The sequence below is a fragment of the Polyodon spathula genome, chromosome 11 (assembly GCF_017654505.1).
Source record: "Polyodon spathula isolate WHYD16114869_AA chromosome 11, ASM1765450v1, whole genome shotgun sequence".
NCBI classification, from domain to species: domain Eukaryota; kingdom Metazoa; phylum Chordata; class Actinopteri; order Acipenseriformes; family Polyodontidae; genus Polyodon; species Polyodon spathula.
Window position 1 is genome coordinate 8103225 of NC_054544.1, and position 16330 is coordinate 8119554.

General features: G+C 34.6%; 1 protein-coding gene across 1 annotated transcript in view; it reads left to right on the forward strand.

The window, feature by feature from the left end:
* Nucleotides 1-16330, forward strand: part of LOC121323011 (glycosyltransferase-like domain-containing protein 1) — a 37638-nt gene that overhangs the window by 5110 nt on the left and 16198 nt on the right. The window contains exons 3-4 of the mRNA XM_041263723.1: nucleotides 1991-2164; nucleotides 14274-14383. Coding sequence (XP_041119657.1) covers nucleotides 1991-2164; nucleotides 14274-14383 — 284 coding nt within the window. The remainder of the gene's footprint in view (nucleotides 1-1990; nucleotides 2165-14273; nucleotides 14384-16330) is intronic.

The window sequence follows — 16330 nt, forward strand, 5'->3', positions numbered from 1 at the left end:
ATGGACAGAAGTCACAGTGAAATAGGTGCAATATAATACTTTACATAAAGTATAAATCTAAAATGAGCCCCCATGAGAGACTTGCATCACTGCACTATTTTTTTTTCTCAGATCACTACCTTTGCCATACAAACTCTAGGTTTTTCTTCCATGTGAGATCTCCCATTTGCTTTAATGTGATGTTGCCTCGTTGTTGAATCAGTATAGACCTAATAAGCCATGTTTAAGTCAATGGACTGTATACCAAGCTAATGCATATAAACATCAAACAGCTTCAGGGTTTAAGACTTAACCAGATTTAACATATTTTGTTTCTAATCCAAATGTTTTCTGAAGATGCCCCAGTGCAATGGGGTTAAACTGTGCTGGCAATGCCATGCAGTCTTGTCCTAGAAAACATTTGCATTTTCTTATTGGCACAGCTGGCTTAGTCAGGTATATGGATGCAATAAAAAACTGATGGTTTTAATGTTTTTCTTTGAGCATGGAATGCAAAAGAATAATCATTGCTTATTATTATAACATTTTTAAATGTCCCCCGTGAAGGTAATATATCAATACATGGATCTTATGGTCATTTTAAAAATAAAACATTATTTATTTACATCAGATAAGAATAAGACTCAAATCAGTAACTCTGTAATAATTTAACTCTTTATAGACTTGAGGGTCAGTGTCTTGGTATTTTTTTGTGTGTGTGTTCCAGATTATAATCTTGTCTTGAAAGATGCAGTGATTTTATAAAGTCACACCAGCAGAAGATAAGAAATTAATGAGAACAGGATTAATACTCATTTATATTTTAAATACAAATTTAAGCTCATAGACTCAACAAAATGTTGAGTCATCATGAAACTTTTTTTGTTAATAAGAAATACAATATCTCTCTCTCTCTCTCTCTCTCTCTCTCTCTCTCTCGCTATATATATTATATAATATATATAATATATAATATATATATAATAATATATATCATATATATAACGTAGTACGAAGCTTAATTTAAATGAGGCCTAAGCACCCTCTACTTCAGTAACTTCAATTGAATGCTAAACACACCTTCACTCATGCCACCCAAACCTTTCTGCAGGGTGTCTTTCTTTGTTATTTCTGAACACTTTTGCGATTTTGTTCCTTTTAAATACAAATTTAAGCTCATAGACTCAACAAAATGTTGAGTCATCTTGAAACTTTTTTTGTTAATAAAAAATACAAAATCTCTCTCTCTCTCTCTCTCTCTCTCTATCTCTCTCTCTCTCTCTCTCTCTCTCTCTCTCTCTCTCTCTCTCTCTATATATATATATATATATATATATATATATATATATATATATATATATATATATATATAAATTTATTGCAGAAGGCACAGGTGTCATTGTCCATCAAATCAACAGTATGAAGGTCACTCTTAAAATTAGTACTTAAAGGATGTGTTGCAGTAAGAATACCTATGTTAAGAAAGGGGAACAAGACTAAAAGGCTAAAGTATGCACAAGAACAAGGTCAAAGGTGCTCTGCACTTGTTGATTATGCTTCAGATACCACACATTGAAAATCAAGCTGTTCCACTTAATGTTTTTCCTTTTTTTATGCAAGCCAAGGTTGTTATAATAGTAGAAAATACCAGTGGAGGCTTTGAATAAAATGTTGATGTTCATAAAGCATATGAGTAGAAAAATGCAACATGTCTAAGGCTTTTGCACAACAGTGTATATTTATTTATTTATGTTTTGCTACTTTTTTACTTGATGGATTACTCTTATTTTAAATCATATTTTATTCCAGGTTTTTTTACAGACGATAACCATTCCTACTTCTCAGAAAGAAACTGTTGCGGAAGATGCTGGAAATCCTGAACATTCTCTGTCGGAGACTGAGGGCTCCACATTTGTCAAGAGACTGACAAAAAACAGTGATTCCGATCAGAAGCCTGGATCTTGTAAAACGATTAGTGCCACTTGCCAGGAAGGACCACTTAACCCACCAGGAACACCACAGGAGCTGAACAGAAGAAAGAATCAGAAAGTACAGTCCCTTATCATGAAGAAGATAAGGAGCAACCCACCTTTGACCCCTGTGGCAAAACGGGTGGAATGGTAGAGAAATGTGATGGACTAACAAATCAACAAAGACCTCTACACATCGTGTGGCCTCACAGGTGGTAAGTGTAGGTATACATTGTTCTTGAGTTGACAAATTCAGGTAAATCAAGGTGTCAATACAAACTGTACACACGAAAGCACCCAACACCACTAAAACCCCAGGAATTTATAAACTTCAACCCACACGCGGCAATACAGTGTGCATATTGAAATTTCAAAAGAACACATGCGCAAATATTTCAAGTTGCAGTCCGAATCCTGTGACACTGTTATACCACGACATTTCATTACAATACATTTTTATAATTTTTTGTGTAATATTTATATATATATACAACAGATTCATTTATCTCTTCACAACAGATTTATTTAGCGTTTGTATTTTCTTGGTGCCACATGCTGAATTAATGAAGAAATGCCTAGAAACAATGGATCCCCTGAGTAAGGTCCTTTGCTTAAATAGTACTTTAACAGGCTTTAATGGTATCAGCTGGATTCATATATCAATTAGTTTTACTTGTTTGCTTTATTTAATCGTCCCCACTAGTGCATCGCTTCTTATTACCTGTACTACTGTGACTGAACATTTCGTACTTATTGACCGTGAATAGATGGTAATTAGTTGCGTTCTCAGAATGAAAAAAACAAGCAAAACAACAACAAAAAAAAACCAAACCTAACAACAGTGCAAGGCCTGGGGCTGTGTGTTTTCAGTCTAAAAGTAAAAACGCATTCTTGGCATCTGCATCAGCCAACATGATCATTCCTTTTATGTGTCTGAACAGTTGACAGTAGACATGTAGTGTCAGCTAAAATGTATAATGTTTTCTTTTGTTTAAAAGTGTCCTCAAGGTTTAAAAGGGGGGGAAAAACAGTTATAGTTCTTCCTCTGGCCTCTGCAGTTCAATAACCTTTCTGTGGATTTGTTCTCATTCTTGTGTGGATTTTTCTCTACTTCCACAAACATCACTAACAAAAGACAGATCTTGTAATCTCTTCTAGACTGAGCAAAACATACCAACAAGATTATTGTTGCTAACATATTCATAAACGTAATCTTTATTCGGAGGTAAATTGGGATTTAAAGAGGTAAAAATTACATATCGTCTTTTTGTATTGGAGCACACAATATTTTGTTCATTTTCAATTTTTTTTTTTTTTTTAAATCTCTGTGTGGCCTGATTAATGTTCAATTCATCCCAAGATTATGGGCTGTTTATTGCAGGGGATGCTGAGAGGATCAGTAGGTCAGTTTTTCTTTCCAGAAGGCCTGTTTACAGGTGAAGAAAAGAGTATGCTACACCGGCAGGGCAAATCGCCTTTGCAAAGGAATTGACTTCTAGCACATTAAAACAGAATCGCTCGCGGCTGAGTGGGAGCAGCTGCTACCTAAAGGGATTTTCATCTTTCACTCGAATGTCTAAACAAACAAAACAAAAATTAAGTAACTGACAGTGAAGGAAATTTGCCTTTGGAATGGATTTTTAAAATTGATTTTGTGTGTGTGTGTGTGTGTGTGTGTGTGTGTGTGTGTGTGTGTGTATATGTATATATATATATATATATATATATATATATATATATATATATACACACACAAACATATCTACTTTTATTAGCCAATATTTTACATCAATCTTTTGTTTGCTTGCTTGTAATAATAATAATCTTTATATAGTGTCTTTCATAGTGGACCACCATCACAAAGGTCTTTACAACATATGAGACTAGGGTGTGTGAACTATGCATCAGCTGCAGAGTCACTTACAAGAACGTCTCACCCGAAAGACGGAGCACAAGGAGGTGAAGTGACTTGCTCGGGGTCACACAGTGAGTTAGTGGCTGAGCTGGGATTTGAACTGGGTACAAGCCTGTTTCTTTAACCACTAGACCACACAGTGTGTTACTGTATAGAAAATATGTTCACCCTTTAATTTGAACAAGAGCCTGCAGTAAAAGTCAGTAACCCTACTTGTTGGTGCTGGTATTGCCTGTTTAACATAGCCAGCTTCCTGGGATTTCTTCTCAGAAAAGAAAACAAAATCTTAGAAAATGCACATTAACAAGTTTTTTTTGGTGCTTGTTGTTGAGTTTTATTTTTTTGTTTTTTAAAGCTGACTACATCTACAGCAGTTTAAATACCTGTTGGTCCACACATACTGGGAATTGTGTAAAGAAAAAATGGGTACTAATTGAAGAACTTTCATTGTTGATTCTTCAGGCATGCATTAACAGGCACAAGTCTTGTGGAGCCCCCAGCTACTACAGCCTGCCTCCTCCAGTAGTATTCATTGGTCTCCTAAAGGGGATTGGGGAAAATGTGTGTGTGTGTGTGTATATATATATCAGCTAACATGTCAAACTCAAATGTTTCTGAATACAGTTGTTCAGTCACTGAGGTAAGTTTACAGGGTTGCCCATGTTTTTACACTGTAGTATTTCATGACTAGCAAACAAGCAAAGCATTCCAAGCTCCAGATCCCTAGCGGGGGGGTAAGAGATTTCTCAGCAGAGTATTGCAAATGCCATATGTCCTCTTTGCCCATATCTGAACTAGATTTTGCTGTCCAAGTATCTAACTCTGGTATCTGTCTGGCTGCCCAGATTGATCTTTGTTCCTCATCCTGATCAGACTGCACTAATTTTGACCTGATAATTGCTCATGATGTTCCTGCCACATCCTTGACCTGATGATATGCGGAAAACTGGGATTTTCAAGATAAATGTAGTTAATGTAGTTAATAATAATAATAATAATAATAATAATAATAATAATAATAATAATAATAATAATAATAATATCTATATTTGATATCTATTTGATATCTGAATATCTATATTTCAACCTCTTTCCACTGGAAGTATTTGCATTAGTGTGTCTTTTTTTTGAGTGAGATATGGCAAGCTGGTTTCGAGGAAGAGGAAAAAAAAAACTGGACTGTTTTTTAGTGTGGTGGTGGCACTACAAATGCACAAATTGCAGGGGTCTGCAAAAAGCACAAAGTGGACAAGAGACTATAATATCCTGTACATACATATACTATAGTGGAAATCCCTTTGCACCCATAGGGATTTGAATTGGAAGAAACCCAACCAAATTGAAATAGTATATACATGTACACTTTGTTTTTCCTTAAGGGCTTTTGAGATTATTTGTCTTTGGCTGCCAGATCTTATAACCTTGTCACTTTTCACAACTTAAAATAATTGTCACTTATCTGCACAAAACCGTATGTTGCAGAATCCAGAAATCCAGAGCTGCTATATGTTTCAAGATAATTAGCATATTCCCCAAAAAAGATATTTGCTCACCTGTAATTTTATTTTTATTACTGATGATTTCAATAACATTACCTTAATGTGAAAAAAACCCATATTAAGCAAGAACAGAATGAAAGGCAGTCATTCATCCTTTCCTGGTGAGACAGGAAAACGTTGTCGAACCCAGAGGTTGTCAGGCTAACATTAAGGGCTAATTTTGAAAATCTAGCATGCAGTCAATTTTAGCAATGCCTGGGGGGGTATATAAGGTAGAAGGCTGACAAAAGAACTAATTTTGTCTGGGTTATTTACTGCAATGTATCATCCATGGGCCCTCAACTGACATAAAGTTAGGTAGATTTTTTTTTTAAAGAAAAATATTATCACTCACTTAGACTTTATGATGACATTCAATATTTGTTCAATATGTAAGTTGCAACACTTTAGCAATATAAGTGGAGAGAAGAAAAATACAAAGGCAGTCCTTGTCAATATATCTTTTTAATAACAGTTGTCAAGGTTAATTCACTTTACCTTGGCAACTTTACAGTGAAAACAAGCTAGGGCAGCAGGGGAAATGACAGAAAACATCCAGCCAAGATGTTTGTTTGTTGTTATGTACAGTATATGAGCTATGCAGGCTCTCTGGCTCAGGTCTGATAGCTATTTGTTGTACAGTGAGCAGCAGCATAAAAAAAAAAAAAAAAAAAAAACTCTTAATACTATTGTGTGCCTATAACCATCTGTCACTGCTAGCCTGGAGATGAGAGGAAGATTACGAGGAATAAACACTGAGCTGCCGAGCATTGGTAAAGCCTTCTGGCAAAAAAAAAAAAAAAAAAAACATCATGTGGGGACATCAAAGACATTCTAATTCTGAGGCAGTCAAGGATTACAGTTTGTAACCTGTGCTGTTAACAGATAAATGACTGGCAATATTGTAGCAGAGCTGCAAGGGTCCTGCATGGAGTACTGATGATGATGATGATGATGATGTAGGATACAATCTACTGGCATAATTCCTTAACAAAGCCCTTCTTTTTTTGCTTAAATGCCACAGGGTTTAGGCAGGCAAGGAGCTTCAGGGGCATCTGTAAATCTTTTTACATTTTTTTTTTTTTTTGATTTGCCTTGAATTATTTTTTTAGATTTCCTATTGAGCCAGTATATTCACTTTAAATCTATCATTTCATATTTTATAAGTAAATGGTTTGTTGTCAGATAATTGTTGTGAACCTTGCCTTAAAAAAGAGAGTATAAAATAATACAATAAGTAGCAGTTAACCAATGACATACAATTTCCAATAATTTCAATATACAGAATTGGACATTAAAAAATTTACCTTTGCTTCATTACCTTAAAGAATGATTGCAATCATTCTAAATGGCTTCAGTTCTGTTGTATTCTAATATTGAAATATCATTTTTCTGTATTGCCTAGTCAACTTGTATTTTATTTTCTGGTTATTAAGAAACCATTGATGTTGTGACCTTTCAACTTGCTTCATGATGTAGGATTGCTCAAAGAGGTGATTCTGGTAAGTCAGAGATAGGAAGTGAACAATCTGTGTAGTAATTTTATTTAGCCACAACATTACCTACAGTGGACTTTGGGATGATGGTTATCTGTGCAAGACTCAAATAGACTAATGTGGCACCCATAGTCATGCTGTGCATCCGTCTGCTTAGGACCATGCAGCATTGTGCTACACTACACTATTTATTTTGGTCACTACACTTGTGCATACGTACCACCTAATATTTATGCAAATCAGACTAGCTCATTGTCTCTGCCTTTGCACAGTATTTGTCTCAATACTTGTTGGAAGGCAGGGATGGAAATAAGACTCCCATTGCATTGCAGTTTGATCCATTCCTGGTTTTACTGAGTTTAATAAGACACACACTGTGGCAAATCAAGCTTGTATTGAAACCTGTAATAGGTTAAACTTCTATGCAGTAGGAGGCTTATTTCCATCCTTGGAGTGTAGTGTGTGTAATAACTAGGAATGCAATGCTCTTTGAACATGTATGAATAGCAGCAGTCGAAACCTAAAGTCTGCTGTCTATTCCTGGGACAGATACTGCCTACACTGATGTGCCAGAGTGTGTTAAACACATCTATGGAACACTGTTCTCTGCTACAGCAATAGGAATGTATACTCAAATCTGAACACAAACATATTTATGAGCTAACATTGACAATTTTGTAGCATTCTGCATAAAGAAAGATGATGTTTTTAACTGACATTGCTGGGCTCCTCATACTCTATCTGCAGAGTTGAAAGATGTAGAGACCCGCAATTTTTTTTTTTTATTCCGTTCCAATCCCCAGCTATTTTGGACTTTCCTAATTAGAGCCAATTGCTCTTTCTTTTACTTTGTGTCCCTTTAATTAGATGTCTATATTTCAGTATCTCATTATTTAATTTATTTTATATTGTACTCTATAGTAAATAGTTCTAAAACACACCTCTTGGGTGCAACATAAAGGAGAATTTTTAATCCTACATTTTTAAATGAAAGGATACTGTATTTTCCTTTAAAATTGGATTCTAATGAGTTCCTAGGTTTTAAGCAGATGCATTTTCTAATTATTGTTCTGTTTAGCTAAATCTCTACTTGTCTATGCACTCCCACCATGACAGTTTCCTAAGGAAAAGAGAAAGATGAGAAAAAGACAACACAGCTGATGGTTCCTGTTTCCCCAGCGACAGACTTATTTATTAGAACCCAAGATGACACATGTTAATGTACCACGTACCTGCTGATCGGCAAACTCTCCTGCTTCAGCTCCAGTTAACAATTAAGACCTGGGTGACTGTAGCCAGGGGTTAATGCTCCTCATTAGAAGAACTAGGTCATTACTGTGGAATCAAGTCTCTTAAACCAGCATGGGGGAGAGGGTTGGGGGGGGGGGGGGCATAGTAAATTCGGCATCTCAACGAACACAGCCCTTACATTAATTAACCTCCCTTTCCTTGTTGAAAAAATTCTGTTATCATATATGCACATGGCCATACACCAATTAATTGCAAGAGAGACGGTAGTTTACCATCATCCCAGTGGTCGCCTTGTCTTCCTGTGTGGGAGCTCCATTATTTCAGGGAACAAATTCTGTCTGTATGATGAGTAAAAATGGTATTACAATTAAGAAGGGAATCATAGCAGAAATCCGCTTTACCACAGGGGAAACAAGCAAATAAAAGCCACGGAAATGAAAATAAATAAGCTTTGCTAATACCTCACCTTAGGAGTCTCATGTGAACCCAGCAGAAGCAGGGGAGCTTGTTTGCCGCATTATTAAGCTGTTACATGGGCTGTTGACCTTCAGCAAGAACAAGGCTATGTTCTTTGCAGGAAACAAATGTATACATGTAACTTGACCAATATAAAAGTGCTTAGAAACACGGTCTGCTTTGGAACTTGGAGATAAATCTGAAACGGTAACAACTAGAAATAATAATTTAGATAAGATACATAACGTTTCTGATTCATCAAGTTCTAGGTACGTGGATGGAATTTTTCAATCGGTGTTTTGTTTTAAAGCAAAAGAGAAACCTTACCTTATTAAAGGTTACCGGTATTTAATATTGCTTTCTTTAGCTGAGTCAGTTGAAATATGTTCAAAATGGCTTTTAATTGTTGCCCAAAGATTAATGTCAGTTCTTTCAAGTACTCTCTCTGTGTGAAACAGTTTTCTAAGTTACACATTCACTTATGTCACCTCTTTGCCACCAACACTCAGAGCCTTATACCCTCACATCTGCTGGGCAGTGCAGACAGATTATAATTGGACTCTCTGTTTAAAATGCAGAAGTTTGCTTAATATCTAAATAAAGCAGAATCCTATATATCATTAATTAGTAAAACACTTAATACATGTACAATATATGCAGAGTGTGTGAGTGAGAGACACTTAAACAGTTACCAGCAGAATAAACAACTACATTTTCTTCAGTAGTCCATTGCAACTGAAAATATAAATTAATCTAATGTTATCCAAGAACCACAAGCAACATTTCCTCTCTCATTTTAACAGTTTATATGAAAAAAAAGTACATTATCAACTACTATAAACTTCTATGCATATAATATTCCGTGCCTTTTTTGTTTAGTTTTGTTTTTCTTAGGCAAAAATCAATTTCCAGCTTAGACAATTTAAGTCCCTAACTGTTTACTATCTACTTGTTGTAGTCTGTTTTCAAAGGTTGGTAAACAGAATTTAAAAACAGCAGATAAATGACAGGGGTAACATGTGTTGGCTGTCATTTGTTTATAGGATTGTTAAGAGAAAGGTGGCAATAAATTTAAACCTCATTTGCTTTCCCATACTTCCTCAATATACAGTTGGCTGAGTCCTACAATATTCTTCATCCATCCTGCCATGACTGTAATTCATGGACTGAATTCAAAAATGCAAATAAGCAAATAACATCCCTAAGCTATACCTGTTTTTAATCACACTCAAATGTATGGGGGGTTTAGATTTAATATTGCTCCTGTCTGACACAGGTATTTCCTTTGAAAAAGATATTCTATTTCAGTAGCTTTATAACCTCAATAAATCAATGCAGAATAAAATATTAAAGCTATGAATTGGTAGATTTTGCTGGAACACAGAGTTGTATACCCAAATAATGTTGTTTTCTTTAAGCAATGTCAGCAAAGGCTTGCTGCAAGATTAATGTCATACAATTAATAGATCAAGCCTAGCTGTTTTTTTTGTATTAGTAGTATTTTATAATAAAAATAATACTGTGAAGTCTTTTTTTTCCTAAATATTTATTGGTGCAGCACCTGCTTAGATTCTGAAGTCATGGTGTACAGTTCCAGAATTTTAAAACCTCAGAGTACATTGTAGATTTTGGTACACTAGGCTCTTGGCACTTTTGGGTGCTTGACATGGAGAAGCAATAAAATGTTTAATTTGACAAACTGCCCTCTGCCCTCTTCTTGGACACAGTTGTACACTAATCAGGATCATAGTCCCTTCCATTGCATTGCTCTGAAACTGAGTTACGTGTCAGTCACAGTCACTAAAACTTGCATGTTAGCTAGCACTACAGAGATTTAGAGACTATGGAGGGAAATGGTACTCCAAAGTGTCACAGCATCATTTCTTTTTTTTTTTTTTTTTTTTTTTTTTTTTGGAATGAGAAAAACATCAGCTAAAGTAACAAAAAAAAAAAAAAACAACCTAGACGTAAACAACTTAACAATACCTAAGAGCACTTGAATTACATGTATGAGTTAATTTCAAGTGTTCTAAATTCAATGAGTGTTTTTCTCCTTTCAGAAAAAAAATTGTTCTAATGACACTGGAGAAAATGGCTTTGTGACACCCCACCCCCAAATATCTTAATTAGTTTTAATAGAAAAATGGGTTGCACTGATGTTTTGTAACCAATATCAATATGTCACAACTGATCTGTTGCCAATGTATGTATTGTAAATATCTAAATATTCATTGTATATTAAAAGTACATTAAATATGTAGTTTGATAGTAGTTGTACATTTTACTTTGACAGTGACAACAGACTTTGGCCAAGGTTTTGAGCCCAGAATAGTGAATGATGTGGGTTTTTTTTTTTATCCTTGTATAAAATTAACCAGTCTGCAGCACCTGAGGACAGCACCTGTGCATACTGGAAGCACCTGAGAACATTGTTAATATCTTCTGTGGTGCCTATCTTCTGTGGTGCCTAATATCTAATTTAAAACCCAAAGAAATGATCCTGCTAATTCTCCCAATTCATTTAAAAATTATTTCTACTACAATAAAGCAGCAACATCTATTTTAAATTGTGTTAATTAAAAGCTATTATTGACAGTCTAAAATGTACATTGGATTGATGAATATTGTATACTGACATTCACTGTTGCAATATTTAATTGGAACTAGGTCATATCTGTAATAATTTACTCTAAAATATAGACTTTGGTTTGCATTATTTTTCTGACCTCTCAATGCTAAATGAGAGCTACAGGGTCTATCAAGACTACTTACTTTCTTAGATAGGGTCCAAAAGAAACCCAAATACCAACTACATCATTTGGAGGGTAAATGAGAAAAGAGTTTACATTTTCATGGTTTTTAATAAACCGAGGACTGTTCTTCATTACTAGTAAGTTGTTTTGTATACAATGAATGATCAATTTTAATTGCACAGTGGTATAAGAAGGAGCATTGTTGCTGATTTGGAATATCCCCCCAAATTGGAGGGTGTACAGATAAACCCCACTGAAATATCCAGCTGAAAAACGATAGTATAGTTGTGCTTAGTTTCAAAGCACATTATTTATTATTTCACATACTGGTTATGCACCAAAGGTACAATCTGTATAAACACAAGGCATAGTGACTATCGGTATATGATTTTAAGGGAAACGGTTAACTGTATTTGTAACACATGAACATTGAAATGCAATTTGTATAATCAGTGTGTATTGAAGCCTTCTGCTCTCCTGGGAACTCTTTTGAAACTAGATGCAACATCATCAGGGATTTATCCTAGTAATCAGAAACTGTAATATATAAATTAACAAAAACATGGCTTAGGTTATTTATCGCCCTTTTAGTGCACTTGAATTTAACTGCTTGGGCCATCACAAACAAGGGGAAGTATTTGTGCTTCTGAAGCTAGACCTCTCATAAATATTTTTATTTCCTTGACTTATGGAAATTATTAATTACAAAATATTCTAATTGAACATACAGTGCCATATCACTGGGTAACATTGCACAGGTGTTTTATACTATGGAGTACTAATGAGCTTTTCCATCGTTGAGGGTGTAAAAGTGTGGTTCCATGATAGATATTATTGTCATATCAAATAAGCAAAAACAGGCTTCTTTTTAGAACACTTATCTTTTCTTTTTGTCAAAAGGCACCTTAAGCAGAAACAGATTAAATCTTTTGGGAGGGATAGGGAGCAAAGCATTTCCAAGATATTTTGTAAAATGCACTGTATCTGAAACATGTGAGTATAAATCACATCAGATTTTGATGTGATGGATGTCTAAAGCAACAGCAAACAAATAGCATGTACTAGTGGCAGGATATGGGAGTAATATGTCATTGTTTTATTTAACTACTTCCCCCATACCACAGTACCTGTCATAAAATTATATATATATATATATATATATATATATATAATATATATATATATATATATATATATAAAATAGGTTTGGGAAATATCTGTGTCTTGGTTTGATGGTAGCCATTCCAAGCCATCGAATTGTTACAGTACAACCAACGGGTAAAATCAAGTCCCAGCAACTAAGACTTTTTACAAACAGATATTAGTGCGCCGAACGTTTAAGATTTTGAATTGGCCATTTTCCCCAATATAATAAACAATACAATGTCTTCCTGCATGTACATTTTAACTTGTTTGGTGACTCCAATGTAAACACATTCCTGGAGGATTTAGACCGCAATAGTTTGGTAAAGGAAACGACAGCAATAATTAATTTAAAAAAAAAAAAAAGGAAAAAAAATGAAACCATGAGTCCAAGACACCTCTTTCTTAGTACTGCTGAAATTAATACGACTGAAGCCAATAAAGAAGAGCGGAATAATAATAAAGTAACCGCTTGGGCAGTGTCAGTTTTTAATGATTAGGCAGCACAAACAAAAAAGAATATGGACTGGAAAACTGCACATAAGACTGACATAAACACAGTTTTAAGAAGTTTCATTACTGAAGTGATAACATCAGCAGGCACACAATATTTAGTTAGCAGATACACAAGCTTGCGAGCTGGCCTGAATTAAACTAATTTCAGATACCCACTTTAAAAGAGCAAACAGCATCTTCATTTATGTCCTGAACACGCGACAACAAAAAGACAAGTCACAACATCACCCTGCTGTATCCCAAACAGACTTAAACAAGCTTAAATCTTTGGTACTGGGGACGCAAATATCTCCCAACCCATTTTATAAGCTAGTTTAAGACGCTATTGGGCACCAGCTGAGAAAGACAGGAAGTCCTGGAGTTACATCCTCTCTGCAGTATCGTCGTCAGCTCATAAACAAAAGGCAGAAACAAACTCTCCTACTCACCAAACAGTGCCACCTACTGCACAATCTGCCCAATTGTAATCAGCTATTTAATTTAGAAAACTGTACATTCCCTGGTACAGTCAACTTCCTGAGACAAATAGTGAAAATATTCTAAGAATTTATTTATTTGAATGTATTTAATTTAATATTAAAAACAATTTGTTTATCTAATAAATTCTTTGGAATTATAACATTTATTGGAACTATTTTTCCTAGCGTAGTAAAAGTTTTTGGAAAAAATAAACCTATATTCATTTTTAAATAAAAATGTGTCTAAATCTTTATTTATAAAAACTAGTAACTAATTTTTATAAGTGCAATAAGACACTCCAGGGTGTTGGTTGTGCTAGAATAACCACACTTCCAGGGACTGAAGGCAGCCGGCCTATGGCTTTGTGCCTTACTACGTCCCAGGGCATGCAGTTATTCTAGCACAACCAACACCCTGTTGTGTATTATTTATATATATATATATATATATATATATATATATATATATATATATATATATATATATATATACACACACACACACACACACACACACACACACAACTTTTTCCATCCAGCTGAAAGACTTGTAGTCCGAAACGTCCTGATATGGCTGGTGAATAATTTCATTAAGTCTTTTATGTTGATCAAAAGTTAGAGACTAGAACCTCTTAAGACCTCGGTAATCCTATCAGTATAAGGACTTCAAGCCGGTTTTAAATGGAGGTCTTTATCTCTGAAGTTGAATGTGTAGATTACCACATTATGGAAAATTCTAACTTTACCACTTTGTATAACCCAATCAAAGGGGCTGAATTCTATTTGTTTTGTTTCAAGGAAACATGACAAAGACCTTGAGGCCACCTTCAAGACAATACTAAAGCTGAAAGAGAAGGGACTAAACTTTCAAGTGTCCGTCCTTGGTGAGACCTTTACTGATGTGCCAGGTATTACTTTTAACATGTTTTTCATGTTACATGTTTAGAATTTATTAATATCCTTAAATTAAAAAAAAAAAAAAAAAAAAAAAAAAAAAAACAGGTCAAAATTATTTTTAATTAATAAATTAAATTGCTAGTAACTTGTATATTTTAACTGTTACATGTCTGTACATCCAAAATTTTACCTTTTCATGCTTTATTCATGGATACATTATGCTATTTCTATAACCAGGGCCAGGTTGCACAGAAGATCTTAATTTGAGCCTGGTCTTAAATTAAAGTCTATTTTGTAAGCCTCCATATCACCAGGTTTAAGTAAAACATATATTAAAAAAACGGTATCTGTTGGCACAGAAGCCAAGATGGCAGCACATATGATTGTCATTGGAGAATTTCGAAATGAAAGGGCATTTCATTGTGAAATAATATTTAAGGACAGAATATTATTCTCCAGTAGAGAAAATATGCAGTTTATTTTTTAAATCCACTATATTATTAATACATCTGATGGGTTTGGTTGCTGCATTGGTGAGTACAGTACTATAATACTTTATTAACATTTGTTTTAGTAGTAATGCTCATTTTGTAACAATTCAATCAAGGAATTTACAAGTGAAAGTGTAGCAGGATAGATTTCTTGGGATAGGCATACGCGTTTTGCATTGTACAACAACTTACTGAGCGCAGTGTGCAACTCAAAAGTCCTGCTCCAGTAGTACTACAGAGTTATTCGGAGGAGACTCTGATGTAGTTTCACTGCATGGTTCTATAAAAACTGTGACGTTTATGTATGTACCTTAAACATGCAACATCGTTCAATAGGTAGGTCCCCCACCCCCCCCCCCCCCCCCCCCCCCCCCCCCCCCACTGCCGTAAAAGTCCCCCCCCCCCCCCCTAGGGGGTTGGGGAGGAAGTCTCTAAAGATTTCAGGTTTTAGGTCAAAATCCCTTTAAACACCTTTTTGTGTTTTAAAGTCCTATTTTTTTTTTTTTTTTCCTACATGCTAAACAACGACAAAAAGAACAATGCACCGGTTTAGTTTCAAAATAACCCTCGTTTACAATATTTTATTCCATTAATAATTGTATGTGTTGTTTTTCGTTTATAGTTAAACTGCTTTTTCAAAATTTCTAAATAACTGGTTCAAGTAAATTTAAATACAATGTCAAAATTAATCAAATATAGATATAATACTACTGCAGTACTGTAAATTCCAGTAGGAATAGGGTAAACCACTGGCAAATGGTAGTTGGATGGATATGAAAAGTAATAATTAACAGAATGTAAAATCAAGTTGTATATCCTACATTAGATCTGTATTAACCTTTTTTTATTATTATTTTAGCTCATCAAGGACCCAAACACTTCAAGAACATTACATTCTTTGCTTTACTGAAAATTTCTTTCCAAAACAATACTTGGGCAATATAGTCCCAACCCCATTGACTTTTACAAATGTGTTATATAAATTCAAATTTAAAAGAAAAGTATTAAAAACAGGGCTGCTTGCATCAATTTAAAAATGCAAATAAATAAATAATGCACCTAATAATCTAATAACCAGGAAACAAAACATCTTAGTGTTGCATACCGTGCAATTGCATTAAACTTCACGCTGTACAAATACATTAATTTTGTTTTTTTAATCAGAACCATAACCATACTTTACAAGTGTACCACTACGTTGCGCTAACTGGAGAACAAGTTACAGTATGTATTAAAGTCATTCAAAATATTCCCTTCAAACTAAATGTTTTCTGTCTTGGGCCATAAACACATTCCTCCTCTATCATCTTGTTTTCTGTCATCATAGTTAAGTTTGTCTTTGTTTCGTCTCCAGTCACGTACTGTTTGTTCAGCATTGTAATTGCCATGCATTTTGGCAAATTCAACAACGCACAATTTCAAACTTGTTGTGTAGCATTTGTTTTTTGTCTGCCTGTCCTACTTCAG